At 39.2% G+C, this 14,039-nt stretch overlaps 1 protein-coding gene across 6 annotated transcripts in view; it reads right to left on the bottom strand.

The window, feature by feature from the left end:
- Positions 1–7,145: 7,145 nt before the first annotated feature.
- The window catches only part of LOC131900530 (vomeronasal type-2 receptor 116-like), a 51,175-nt gene continuing 44,281 nt past the window's right edge, over positions 7,146–14,039 (bottom strand). For 5 of the 6 annotated variants that reach the window (XM_059251787.1, XM_059251785.1, XM_059251786.1 and 2 more), the window contains one exon: positions 7,146–8,050. In XM_059251787.1, coding sequence (XP_059107770.1) covers positions 7,146–8,050 — 905 coding nt within the window. Of the gene's footprint in view, positions 8,051–11,172; positions 11,176–14,039 lie in introns of all 6 variants that reach the window. The other variant, XM_059251784.1, reaches the window with a different exon arrangement.

The raw sequence follows: 14,039 nt of genomic DNA, 5'->3' as shown, positions 1-14,039 counted from the left end.
ATAGTGAAGTTAGGTTATCCAGAACTCCCAATGTATCATCACATTGACCAAAAGGGAAGGAAAATGTCAAAGTCATGTTGGGTAAAATATGAGTTCCTGATGACCTCATCAGTAGCAAAAAAAATTTCTAAAAAAATTATACTTCCATGTTACTATTCTGAGAAAGGTTCATGAGCATTATGGGAGATGTTCTAAACATAAAAAAGTCCATCAATTGCAGTGAACTTTGTAATATTTACATGCAAAATTTCCATGTAAGTGCTATTTGTAAAAATAGGTCACTCTGATAAGAGGCATTTTATTATTGTGGAAATTCATAAAAATCATGTTTTATCTCTGAATGCCACCCATTAACTAAACCACAGTCCTATACATTCACTCTGCACTGTTTTTGTCTTGGAATTCTCATTCAAGAGAAACATTAAAAAAATCCCATGACTTAAACCATATATATATAAAATCATGGCACTTTCCCCTTTAATAATTTTTGTTAATTAAAAATTACATTCATATATAAAAAGTATTTTGATTCTATTTACTATGTTATGAATTGACTGATGCATTATGACATTTTATTGTAATTTCACTTTTTACTCTTCACCTTCCTAAAAGCATCACATTAAACATATCTAATAATATGTATAACTCAGGGCTACATTTCTAATGCTTGAATACCAAATTATGTTTTTAAACTTATAAACTACTCTTTGAAAACTAAACAGTATAAAATATTAAAGAGTAAATCACCCAGGAATATGTTTTGAAGACAGAATATGAATTCTGAATACTCAATATGTTTCCTTCTGACACTATAAGTATTTTAAAGTACATTATATATCAGTATGAAATTGTCTAAGAATCAATGTACTTGAAAAGGGATTATGATGCATTCCTGTATGAGAGAATATGTTTAATCGATGAGAAAAATGATTTATTTATCATAATAAGAAAACTCTTTCAAGTTAAACATTATGAAAATGCTAATTTCATGCAAAGAGATAGAAATTATCATTAATGATATTTCTATGATTTTTTTAGCATATGCTTAATATATTCAAATGCTAATGTTCATCAAACATGGCATTTATTTAACATACATGTCATTTAATTAAATATAATTAAATTCTCTTCACATATAAAACAATGGAATATTCATTTTACTTTAATTCAAGGAAGTCTTTAATTTATTTCTTATTTCTTCATTGACCTAGAGGTGATTCAGTTGAGCACTGTTCAATTTCCATGAGTTTGTAGGCTTTTTGTAATTTATGTTGTAGTTGTATTCTAGCTTTAAGCCATGATCTTGATAAGACACAGGAGATGATTCCATTTTTTTGTATCTGTTGAGGTTTGCTTTGTTACTAGTATGTAGTCATTGTTAGAGAAAGTTCTATGAGGTGCTGAGAAAAAGGTATATTCTTTTCATTTGAGTGGAGTGTTCTGTAGATGTCCATTGAGTTCTAACATCTGTTATTTCCCTTATTTCTCTGTTAAGTTTCTGTCTGGAAAATCTGTCCATTGGTGGGAGTGGGGTGTTGGAGTCTCCAAATATTAATGTTTGGGGTTTGATGTACAATTTAAGCTTTACAAATGTTTCCTTTGCAAATGTGGATGCCCTTGTATGTGGGGCATAAGTGTTCAGAATTGAGACTTCATTTTTTTTTTTTTTTACTTTTTAACAATTCTGGACATTTTATTGCAAACATTTTAAGAATTCTGTGATATTACTACTATTTTCAGTTTTTTTTCCTTTTCTATTATTAAGAAAATTTTTTCATTCATTTTACACACCAAAGATCCCTCTCTTCCCTCCCCCCACCCCCTCAGCCTTCCCGTCCCAATCCACCCCCAACTCCCTCCAACAAGAAGGCAAAGCCTTCTATGGTGAGGCACATTCAGTAGGGGCAGGTCCAAGCCCTTCTCCCTGCCTCAAGGCTGCACGAGGTGTCCCATCATAGGTAGTTGTAGTGGGTAGCCATTCCAGCTTTGTTCTGGAAGTTCCAACCCCCATTGAGACTTCGGCAACTGTCACACCTACAAGGCGGGGCCAAGGGAGGCGCCTGGGGACCCGAGATCCGGATCGGCGAACGCTCTCTTGGTTCCAGGACGCTGGATGGTGGAGGTAGACAGAGGAGAGCTCCAGAGAACACCGCTGGACTGTGATACACCTTCCCCAGACCCCGCGACCTACCTATCCCTTAATTTGTAAGTTACGCCATTAAATAAATCTCCTTTTAACTACGTGGAGTGGCCTAAATAATTCCACCAATATCTGGCGCTCACGTGGGGCAAATCCCAAAAGCCTGGGTGGCTCCTGCCCTCAGCCTCCTCCCCGGCTAGCGGGTACCTAAACCCGCCTGCAAAGTTCCATATAACCAGGGAACACCTACACGGTTCCATTCCCGAAAAAGGGAGCAGCTAGTCCGGTCTCAGCTCCCTAGCTTAGCTCTGAGACCAGCGAAAGAGGCACTCCTCCGCTTCCTGAGTGCACGCACGCCAGCTGCGGCTCGGCTCCGCCATCTTGACTCCAGCGATCTGCAGTCAGCCAAGATCACCAGCAGGCCCTGCTTTGGAGCTGTACCATCGCCACCTGCTGGCTGAAAAGTGCTACTACACCCCCCAAAACCACGAAAGGTAAGTAAAAGTACCTGATAATTTTACACCTTAAAATTGACTGACAAATTTTGAGTAATTCTGGTAATATGGCTGACAACATTACCTCACAAGAATTTGAAAACCTTTTTGCCTGTATGATGAATAACATCTTCCTGGAAATATACGACCTTCCTAAGGCATATCTGGCCTGTACCATTTTGGCATTCATCGTAATAATTCACACAGTGTTCAAACACTGGTTGGTTTCATAATTCTCAGGGTTATGGATGATGGTTACAGGGTTGGGGATGGAAGGAAATATTAAACTCAGTACTCCCAAAAAAAAAAAAAAAAAAAAAAAAAAGGAAAAGAAGAAATGGAATGGATACGTATAAGACATTATGGTAGATTATTGTGTATACTAGTAAACAAATTTAGTAAAATAGCAGCCTTAAATAATTTGCACTGTAATTTACACTGTTATGGATTCTTATATGTTGATACAAATGTAAACTATTTTTATATTCCTGTTTAAGATAATTTGTATATTGATACAAATACAGAACTATACTTGGTATAATGTACATATATTTCTACTCTTATTTGAAATGTTTGTATATTGATACAAATGTAAATTTATATCTGTCATACTTTATGTATGTTCTACTTCTGTTTAGGATATTCGGTATATTGATATATATTTAAGATTATTGTCATATTGCATATCCCACTACATACTCCTACCTCTGTTATAAATATTGATATATATTTAAGATTATTGTCATATTGTATATCACACTATACACTCCTACCTCTGTTATAACATCTTGTGTATTGTCACAACTTTGAAGTCATCGTTCTTTACCATACACTTGCTTATAGACTGTCTACCTTGTTTACGTGAAGCCTTAGTCCTTAGGTTATTTCAGTAGATAAGACTTGTAGATTTATAGTCACCTATGCTTGTCATCTCTATAGTTACGTTAGTCAGGTTATACAGATTTACAGATACATAGGTCAGATGGACAGGTAATCTTCAAACACTTCATAGACCTAGAGAATATGGCATTTAAATAACTTAGAATTCTGTTGATGCGAGACACAATTGCTCCTGGCTGCACCAATTTGATCCCGAGAGAATGTTGGGCTTCTAGACATTTCCATTTGGAAGTTTGTCTTCTTGGCACAAAATGGCCTACTGGGCAAAGAACTGCCCTTGCCTCGACAGCTGACAGTACAAATGCAATGCTATCCTTTCTGGACAAGCGGGACACAAGGAAAGCGACCACTGTACTCTGCCAAGACAGGGTAAGATGGTCTTTCAGAATTCCTGCTTCTGAAAATGGTCTGTCAGATACTTTAGGCCTGTAGCCAATTTGAATGCACCAACAATGCTGAGAAACATTAGGTGATTGTCCAGGCTGCCAGCTGTCTCGGTCTACTCTCGCAAGATTCCCGAAAGTTGCTTGCATCCATCTACCATTTCTCAGGTACCATTATATTCCTTCTCAGGTCTTTGATGGGATTGAAGACTAGCAGTTATAGTTACAACTTAGTAGATAGAACATATTAAGTATTAGATTCAGGTTCTTTAGGGTAGGACACCTTTTGGAATGATCTTTGTAACATGCCATTTATCTATGCTCTATACTTCTCTGGATTTTAATATGTGTTTCTTGCTTGATATTGTTTGCATTGGTTGTAGTTCCATCTTATCTAGGTCATTATCCCTCATTATTCCTGGACAATATTTGATAACCATTCCTTTGTATATAGTCTTGTATTAGGTTAGAACCTTCTTATTTAGACAAAAAGGGGGAGATGTAGTGGGTAGCCATTCCAGCTTTGTTCTGGAAGTTCCAACCCCCATTGAGACTTCGGCAACTGTCACACCTACAAGGCGGGGCCAAGGGAGGCGCCTGGGGACCCGAGATCCGGATCGGCGAACGCTCTCTTGGTTCCAGGACGCTGGATGGTGGAGGTAGACAGAGGAGAGCTCCAGAGAACACCGCTGGACTGTGATACACCTTCCCCAGACCCCGCGACCTACCTATCCCTTAATTTGTAAGTTACGCCATTAAATAAATCTCCTTTTAACTACGTGGAGTGGCCTAAATAATTCCACCAATAGGTAGTGGGGTCCACAAAGCCTGCTCATGCACCAGAGATGGATTCTGCTTCTCGCAACACCTATTGATTATCTGTAATTCTCAATCTAGGTTGGGGACATGTGAGATTTTCTCCATCTCTTTGGCAGGTCTACTGGTCACTATTTAGGCCATATTTAGGTGACAAATATGTAAAACATCATAATTTCAGCTTCAATGTTATAGAGAAGAAACTGTCTCTCAGCAGGCACTCTAATCTTTCAGGTCTTACTTGTCTTACTGTCTTACAGGCCCTTTCCAAGATGTTCCTTGTGCCCTGGGTTAAGGAGTCATGTTGTATATGTGTCAAATCAAGTTTGGCATCCCATTTTTTCCTCACATATCTACAAGTTGGATGTTTCTGTTTTACTTCCACTGTACTGAAGAAGAAGTTTTACCATGAGTGGCCAGGACTATGATTATCTGGGAATATAAGAAAGTTTCCAGAATTATACTGATTCAGGAAATAGGAATAATTGGCTCTCCCTTAGACTCCAAGACATCAATAATAATAGGCACTTGGCTAGTTTTACAGTAACAAACATATGTTGAGTGCCTTAAGGACAATTAAACAGGTGTTGGTTACCCCAAATATATACTTGCCACAATCACACCTTTGAATATATATTGCCATAATAGTCTTTACGATGGTTCACAGGCTTTACTGCTGAGTAGAACTTAGACTTGCTTTTTCTCTCTTGGCAGGTTTCAGCACCTTCAAATACTCTAAAGCTAGTCTTCAGGGAGGAGACTCACAAGTCATTTTCATCTTAACACTTCCAGGTCTGTATCTGAAATGTGTGTTGTCCTAAGAAATAGGGCACATTTTTCTTTTTTTTTTTTTTCCGGTTTTTCGAGGCAGGGTTTCTCTGTGTAGTTTTGCGCCTTTCCTGGAACTCACTTGGTAGCCCAGGCTGGCCTCGAACTCACAGAGATCCGCCTGGCTCTGCCTCCCGAGTGCTGGGATTAAAGGCGTGCGCCACCACTGCCCGGCCACATTTTTCATTTCTGGGTGGCAACAAGGTGAGTATCCATAGCTCATATATTTTGTGAAAGGCTTTTGGATTCCCATACCAAATTCATTGTAGAAATCTTTCTCATGCCTGATATTGATGTTCTTGTAAGATTGTCTGTGTATCTTGGGGAATTGTTATCAACCCAAGAAGTACAATTCTTTTAATATTTGTATGTAAATATACACACCAATTATATATGTTACACATGTATTTCTAATTTTCCTTTTTATTTAATCTTTTTCCAAATAATATATTTTGATCCTATTTCCCCCTCTGTAAATGTCTCCCAAATACTCCTCACCTGTTTATAAATCCAATTTCATATTTTTTCTTACCTGTCTGAAACAAAGTATAAATGGAAATAATAAAATTAAACTAAAAATAATAAAACAAAAAAGTGTTGAAAATAACACAAAACAAAAAGAAGCTCCTTTCCAAATGCAAAAAAAGAAAGAAAAACAAATGAATTATGTCTTTTGTTGGCCAACTACAACACAAGGCATGACCATTCCCCAGAATGTGGTTGACATAACCATTAAAACTCCATACTAGAAAACTGATTTTCCCTTTTCAACAGGCAAGAATTGCAAAATATTTCTTGTTTAGGGATGGGATTTGAGTCTTTCTCCACTTGTAAGTACTGGGATATTTTATGGCTTGTATCTCTGCAGGTCTTATGCATCCTTCCAAAGTCTTGGTGATTTCATATGATTGTCAGTCTTTTTTTCTAGATGACATTGCTTCCATGCAGACATCTGCTATCTCTGCCTCTTAAAACGTTTGCACCTCTTTTTCCACATAGATCCTTGAGGCTTGAGACGTAGGATTGCTCTATACTACCTCCTGCTTAGGTGGTATTCCAGGACACAACACTTACTTATTTGATCAAAAATAGAAAAGTTGAATTTTTACCCACCTAGAAAGCTTTACCCTACTGACTAGCATGCAAGGTGCTAGAAAGTAGTCTGCATGATACCAGAGAAAAAAATAGGTGGGAAAAAGACTAACAGGGCTCCATTTATTAATGTTTCTCCCATTCAACATGTACATTTAGAACCAAGCAATTGATCCATCCATGAAACCTTCCCACATCTAGACTTATGGAAAATTGAAGAAGGAAGGAAAGATCTCAAGTGCCTGAAGATGAGGGAGGTTCCTGTGAGAATATGTCTACTATAAGTATATCTATAAGACTATAAGAGTAAAAGGTATATCATAGTCTTACCCACATGACAACCAAATTGTAAGGTAGACAAAGATGACATTATCAAACTTAATAAACTGCATGGGGAAATGATTAAAACTGGGAATGGAAGAGATAGTCATCCACAGGAAAGGGAAAACAGATATTTTGAATATCATCTAAAATTTTAAAAATATGAATGGTTCAATAAAGTGATTTATCCCTGTAATTTTGAAGAGAATTTGAATTTGGTCTCATCAAAATAACATAACATTTTGGGACAAAGATGCACCCTAACAGACCTACACTGGAGGCCAAAATGGAGAAGACCTCCACAATCACCATGACCTTCCCCTTTGTGCTGTGGTAGACAGGGAGGAAGGTGACCCAGACACTGCAGAACACCAGCATGCTGAAAGTCAGGAATTTGGCTTCATTGAATCTGTCAGGAAGATTCCTGGCCAAGAAAGCCACAGTGAAGCTACCCAGAGCCAAGGAGCCCAAATATCCCAACACAAAATGGAATGCAATGACTGATCCTTTGTTGCAAACAATGATGATCTGTCCATGTTCAGAGTGTGTATCTGTGTCAATAAAGGGAGGAGATGTGACCAGCCATATTCCACAGAGAACAAGTTGGACCATGGTGCAGATGGGAATAACAAAATTGGGTGCCCCTGATACCAACATTCCTCTGATCCTTCTTCCTGGAGTAGTGAGCTTGAAGGCCAAGACAACAGTAATAGTCTTAGCTAAGACAGTAGACACAGCCACTGTGAAAAAGACTCCAAATATGGTCTGCTGCAGGATGCAGGTGACTATGTTGGGATGCCCAATGAAGAGCAATGAGCAGAGAAAACAGAAGGTGATGGATATCAATAGGATGTAGCTGAGAATGCGGTTATTGGCCTTCACAATGGGAGTGTCATTGTACTTCACAAAAGCACCAAGAACAAGAGCTGTAAAGGCAGAGAAACACAGGGACATGCAGGCCAGTGTCATCCCTAATGGGTCTTCATATGCTAGAAAGGAAACATGTCTTTGCAGACAGTGTGTGTGCTCTGCATTGGAGTAATGGTCATCTGGACAGCTCACACATTGCTCCATATCTGCAGGATATAAACAACAAAGTCTCATAAAATTGCATTATTATATACTTAACCTTTTAGTGTCTGTATTAATCAAAGGATATCCTAATAGTAATTTTGATGTTCAGTGACAGTTTTCTTCCTTGTTGCTATAGGGAGCAGTTAAGACAGTCTGCTGTATAGCAATACACCATGATAATGGAGTACACCATCTACATGATGAAGGGAGCTGAGAAGTTTCTTATTCCTGTTAAAATTTCTGTATTCATGAAAGTTATTAAAAATAAAAAACACTTACTTTCTTGGAGCATATGATTAGCAATAGAAAACAGTTCAAATTAGTAGATTTCTCAAATATTATATTTATTATCTTCCTATCTGAGGACTGTAAATGTGTCAGGGTTGCAGTGAGAGTGGCCCCCCTATGCTCATATATTTGAATGCTTTGTAAATAGGGAGTGGAACTATTTGAAAAGATTAAAATATTTGTTCTTATGGTAGTATGTAAGATAAATTGCTAAGTGATCTTTTTAATAAAAAAACCTGGATTCAGATATTATGATGAAAACTGAAATATCAGAGGAATATGACAAGACACAGCCCTCCTCACCTTAGCAACTACTCAGCCTCCAGAGAGAGATACTACCGGTATACTTATGCCTATAAACCCTTCTGTGTTCTGTCATCTTACTTCTCTTTCCACCCAGCGACATCACTTCCTTTTTCTGCCCAGCTCTATCACTTCTTATCTGTCTATACAGACCTCTAGTCCTCTATGGTTAACTAGCACTAGGATTGAAGGCATGTGCCACCATGCCTGGCTCTGTTCCCAGTGTGGCCTTGAACTCACAGAGATCCACATGAATCTCTGCCTCCCAAATGCTAAGATTAAAGGTTGTGCTACTACTGCCTAACCTCTATGTTTAATATTGTAGCTGGCTTTTTCCTCTGATCTCCATGCAAGCTTTATTTATTAGAGCACAAACGAAATGTCAACACATTTTATCTTTTTTGTCTAAAATAAAAAATATAAGTAATATAAAAACTATACATAATAAGTACAATAACTATATACATTATATACAGATAATAAATACATCAATAATGTCTAGTCCATTTGCATTTGACAGATTCAGAGAAAATATCCCATTATCTATCCTATCTTTGTGAATCCAAAGCATTGTTCTTAACTTACCTATTATCCTAATTACCAACCAAAAACTATTTTTTGATGTCTTTCAAACTTATATACTTTACACCTCTTTAGTGCATTTCTTTTCTGAAATTGTTAACAAGGAAAACTGTAACTATCAAATCTTCAACTCCCTCAATAGCTCGAAAAGTAAATAATATTAACTGAGTAAGTGCAAATAAAGGACTTCCAAAAAATTTGAGAAATGACAGAAACTGCTGGCTGCCTGGAGAGTAACCCTAAGTTTCTCTGCAACTTTGGGACATTGTCTTTGACCTACAGACTGAGCATATCTGACAGACTCATTTTTCTTTTTTTGGGGGGGATGGGGTTCAAGACAGAGTTTCCTCTGGGTTTTTTTGGTTCCTGTTCTGGATCTTGCTCTGTAGACTAGGCTGGCCTCAAACTCAGAAAGATCCACCTGGCTCTGCCTCTCAAGTGCTGGGATTAAAGGTGTGTGCCACCACTGCCAGGCAGACCCATTTTTCAATGCAGAATTTTCTGAAGAGCTTTTTTATCTTGTTTGGCAAGGATTGGAAGTCCTTTATTTTGTGTTCTCTTTGTCCATTTTTGACAGCACAATGCCAGCAGTCTAGACAAGGGCATGTTATTGCCCAGTAGCTAACTTTTGCCACAATGAAAGTAAACTCTATATGGAGTTTCTTCAATACACATCATCTTCTCTGAAGTAGATTGTTGCTGCCAGTAGTAGACATGTCTCATTGTAAAAAAAAAAAAAAAAGAAAGAAAAGAAAAAATCTGTTATTAAAACATCTTAAATGCTGTAGCACAGACACTGAGAGAAACAATTAATAAATGGGACCTCTTGAAACTTAGAAGCTTTTGAAGGGCAAAGGACATGGTCAATAAGACAAAATGGCAGCCTACAGAATAGGAAAAGATCTTCACCAACCCCACATCTGACAGAGGGCCAATTTCTAGAATATATAAAGAACTCAAGAAATTAGACATTAAATACACAACAGTCCAATTAAGAAATGGGCTTTAGAGTTAAACTGAGAATTCTCAACAGAAGAATCTCAAATGACTGAAATCATTTAAGGAATTGCTCCACATCCTTAATCATCAGGGAAATGCAAATCAAAATGACTCTGAGATACCATCTTATACCTGTCAGAATGGCTAAGATCAAAAACACTGAAGACAGCTTATGTTGGAGAGCATGTGGAGCAAGGGGAACTACACTGTTGATGGGAATACAAGCTTGTACAGCCACTTTGGAAATCAATATGGCATTTTCTTAGAAAATTGGGAATCAACTTCCCTCAAGACCCAGCTATACCACTCTTGGGCATATACCCAAGGAATCCTCAAAAATACCACAAGCACACATGCTCAACTATGTTCATAGCAGCATTATTTGTAATAGCCAGAATCTGGAAACAACCTAGATGCCCTTCAACTGAAGAATGGATAAAGAAAATGTGGTACATATACACAATGGAGTACTACTCAGCAGAGAAAAACAATGACATCATGAGGTTTGCAGCCAAATGGATGGAACTAGAAAAAATCATCCTGCATGAGGTAACCCAGATTCAGAAAGACAAACATGGTATGTACTCAGCAATAAGTGGATACTAGATGTAAAGCAAAGGATAACCAGACTGCAACTCACAACTCCAGGGAGGCTACCTAGTAAAGAGGGCCCTGAGAAGACACAGGAATCGCCCAACAACAGAGAAATGGATAAGATATAAAGTAGCAAACTGGGGGTGGGGGAGTAATGGAGGGCAAGGGTCAGGGGAAAGAGAACTTAGGGAAGTGGGAGGTACCAGCTGGATCAGGAGCACAGTGGGAGAATGGGGAGAGAGATACCATGATGAATGAAGACACCAGGGGAATAGGAAGAAGCATAATGCTAGAGAAATCCACAAAGATACCTCCATGGTGGACTACTGGCAATGGTCAAGCGAGTGCCTGAGCTGACCTGCTCTGGAGATTGGATGCCCGAACACCCTGGCTGTCATGATAGAACTCTCATCCAGTGTCTGATGGAAGCAAATGCAGAGATCCAGGGCCAAGCACTGGTGGAGCTCCAGGTGTCCAATTGATGAGAGAGAAGAGGGATTGTATGAGTGAGAGATATTGAGACCATGATTGGAAAAAGCACAGGGACAAATAGCCAAACTAGTGGAAATGCATGAACTGTGAACCAATGGCTGAGGAGCCCCCATGAAACTGGACCAGGCCCTCTGGTTAAGTGAGACAGTTGATAAGCTAGAACTGTTTGGGAAGTCCCCAGGCAGTGGAGCTGGGATCTGTCCTTGGCTTTTGGGAGCCTGGTGCCTATGCTGGGACACTTTGCTCAGCCTTGGTGTAGGCAGGAGGGGACTGGACCTGCCTCAGCTGAATCTACCAGGCTGGGCTGACTCCCTAGGGGAGATCTTGCCTTGGGGGAGATGGGAATGGGGGTGGATTGGGAGGAAGGGCTGGGGGGTGAGAGGAGGGAAGATGGGGTAATACATGGCTAATATGTGAAATCAGTTAATTATAAAATAAAAATTTATAAAAAAATTAAATAAATAAAAAAATTTAAAAAAATCTTAAATGCCATATTCTGTAGACCTTTGAAGTGTATAAAGATGACCTGTCTATCTAAAATATATTTCTCTTTGACCTTGAAAACACATAATATGACTACATATTTGATTGTAATGACTAACCTGCATTTTTTTATTATCCTAAATAGTTGGTAATTATTTTCAAGGATTAGCCAATTGCATTACATTGTTAGATGAACTGTGTAGGTACAATACCTTGAACAAGATTAGAAAGGTATGTACAGTATTTTCTAGCAAAATCAAATGCAAATTCATATCAATATACAAAATTTATGTACAATATACAATAATCAAATCCAATGTAAAATATTTAAAACTAGTAGTTGCCTTCTAAAAGTAGATTCAATAATCTATTTTTTATTCAAATCCTTATTTTCTTTTTCTTTTCTCTCAAACAAGAACCTTAAATCTAATCTCCATTGTTTAGCCTTTTTCCTGGACATTAACAATAACAACTTGTAACCAATCATCCTAAATAATGATAATTATCCAAAACCCATTGAAACACCAAAAACCAACCACCCCACTTCTTGGGAATATGGGTGCTGTGTTCTTAAAATTACTTTCTGATGTCTGGGGGTAAAGGCATCTTTAGGGGATCCTGAAAATGAAAATTTTGGGTTGATGGTCAAGTCCTGTGAGAGGTAGCTGTATCATTTTTTTTACCAGTCTCTGCATAATGCAAAAATGCAGGGCTTCAATAGTCCAATTAAGAAATGGACTATAGAACTAAACAGAGAGTTCTCAACAGAGGAAACTCAAATGGCTGAAAGACATTTAAGGAATTGCTCAACATCCCTAATCATCAGGGAAATGCAAATCAAAACAACTTTGAGATACCACCTTACGCCTGTCAGAATGGCTAAGATCAAAAACACCGAAGACACCTTATGCTGGAAAGGATGTGGAGCTAGGGGAACTCTCCTCCACTGCTGGTGGGAATGCAAGCTTGTACAACCACTTTGGAAATCAATATGGCGCTTTCTTAGAAAATTGGGAATCCATCTCCCCCAAGATCCAGCTATACCACTCTTGGGCATATACCCAAGGAATGCTCAACCATACCACAAGAGCACTTGTTCAGCTATGTTCATATCAGCATTGTTTGTAATAGCCAGAACATGGAAACAACCTAGATGCCCTTCAACTGAGGAATGGATAAACAAAATGTGGTACATATACACAATGGAATACTACTCAGCAGAGAAAAACAATGACATCATGAGGTTTGCAGACAAATGGATGGATCTAGAAAAAATCATCCTGAGTGAGGTAACCTAGACTCAGAAAGACAAACATGGTATGTACTCACTCATAGGAGGATACTAGATGTGGAACAAGGATGACTGGACTGCTACTCACATCACCAGAGAGGCTACCTGGAAAACAGGACCCCAAGAAAGACACGGGGATCACCCAATGACAGAGAAATGGAATGAGATCTACATGAACAGCCTGGACATGAGTGGGGGTAGTGAAGGGCGAGGGTCGAGGGAAAGAGAGCTTGGGTGAGCGGGAGATCCCAGCTGGATCAACAACAGAGAGGGAGAACAAGGAATAGGAGACCATGGTAAATGAGGACCACATGAGAATAGGAAGAAACAAAGTGCTAGAGAGGCCCACAGAAATCCACAAAGATACCCCCACAACAGACTGCTGGCAATGGTCGAGAGACAGCCCGAACTGACCTACTCTGGTGATGGGATGGCCAAACACCCTAATTGTCGTGCTAGAAACCTCATCCTACTACTGAGAGATCTGGATGCAGAGATCCATGATCCCCAGGTGGATCTCTGGGAGTCCAGTTAGCGAGAATGAGGAGGGTTTGTATGAGAGAGAATTGTTGAGACCAAGTTTGGATAAAGCACAGAGACAAATAGCCAAACGAATGGAAACACATGAAATATGAACCAATCAATGGCTGAGGGGTCACCAACTGGATCAGGCCCTCTGAGTGGGTGAGACAGTTGATTGGCCTGATCTGTTTTGGAGGCATCCAGACAGTGGGACCGGGTCCTGTGCTCATTGCATGAGTCGGCTGTCTGAAACCTGGGGCCTATGCAGGGTCACTTGGCTCGGCCTGGGAGGAGGACCTACCTGGTCTGAGTCTACCAGGTTGATCTCAGTCTGCAGGGAAGGCTTTGCCCTGGAGGAGATGGGAATGGGGGGGTGGGCGGGGGGGGGGAAAGGTGAGGGGGCGGGAGGGGGGAGAACAAGAGAATCCGTGGCTGAT

The sequence above is a fragment of the Peromyscus eremicus genome, unplaced genomic scaffold, assembly GCF_949786415.1.
Source record: "Peromyscus eremicus unplaced genomic scaffold, PerEre_H2_v1 PerEre#2#chr22_unloc_1, whole genome shotgun sequence".
NCBI classification, from domain to species: domain Eukaryota; kingdom Metazoa; phylum Chordata; class Mammalia; order Rodentia; family Cricetidae; genus Peromyscus; species Peromyscus eremicus.
This window is presented reverse-complemented; position numbering and strand designations above follow the sequence as displayed.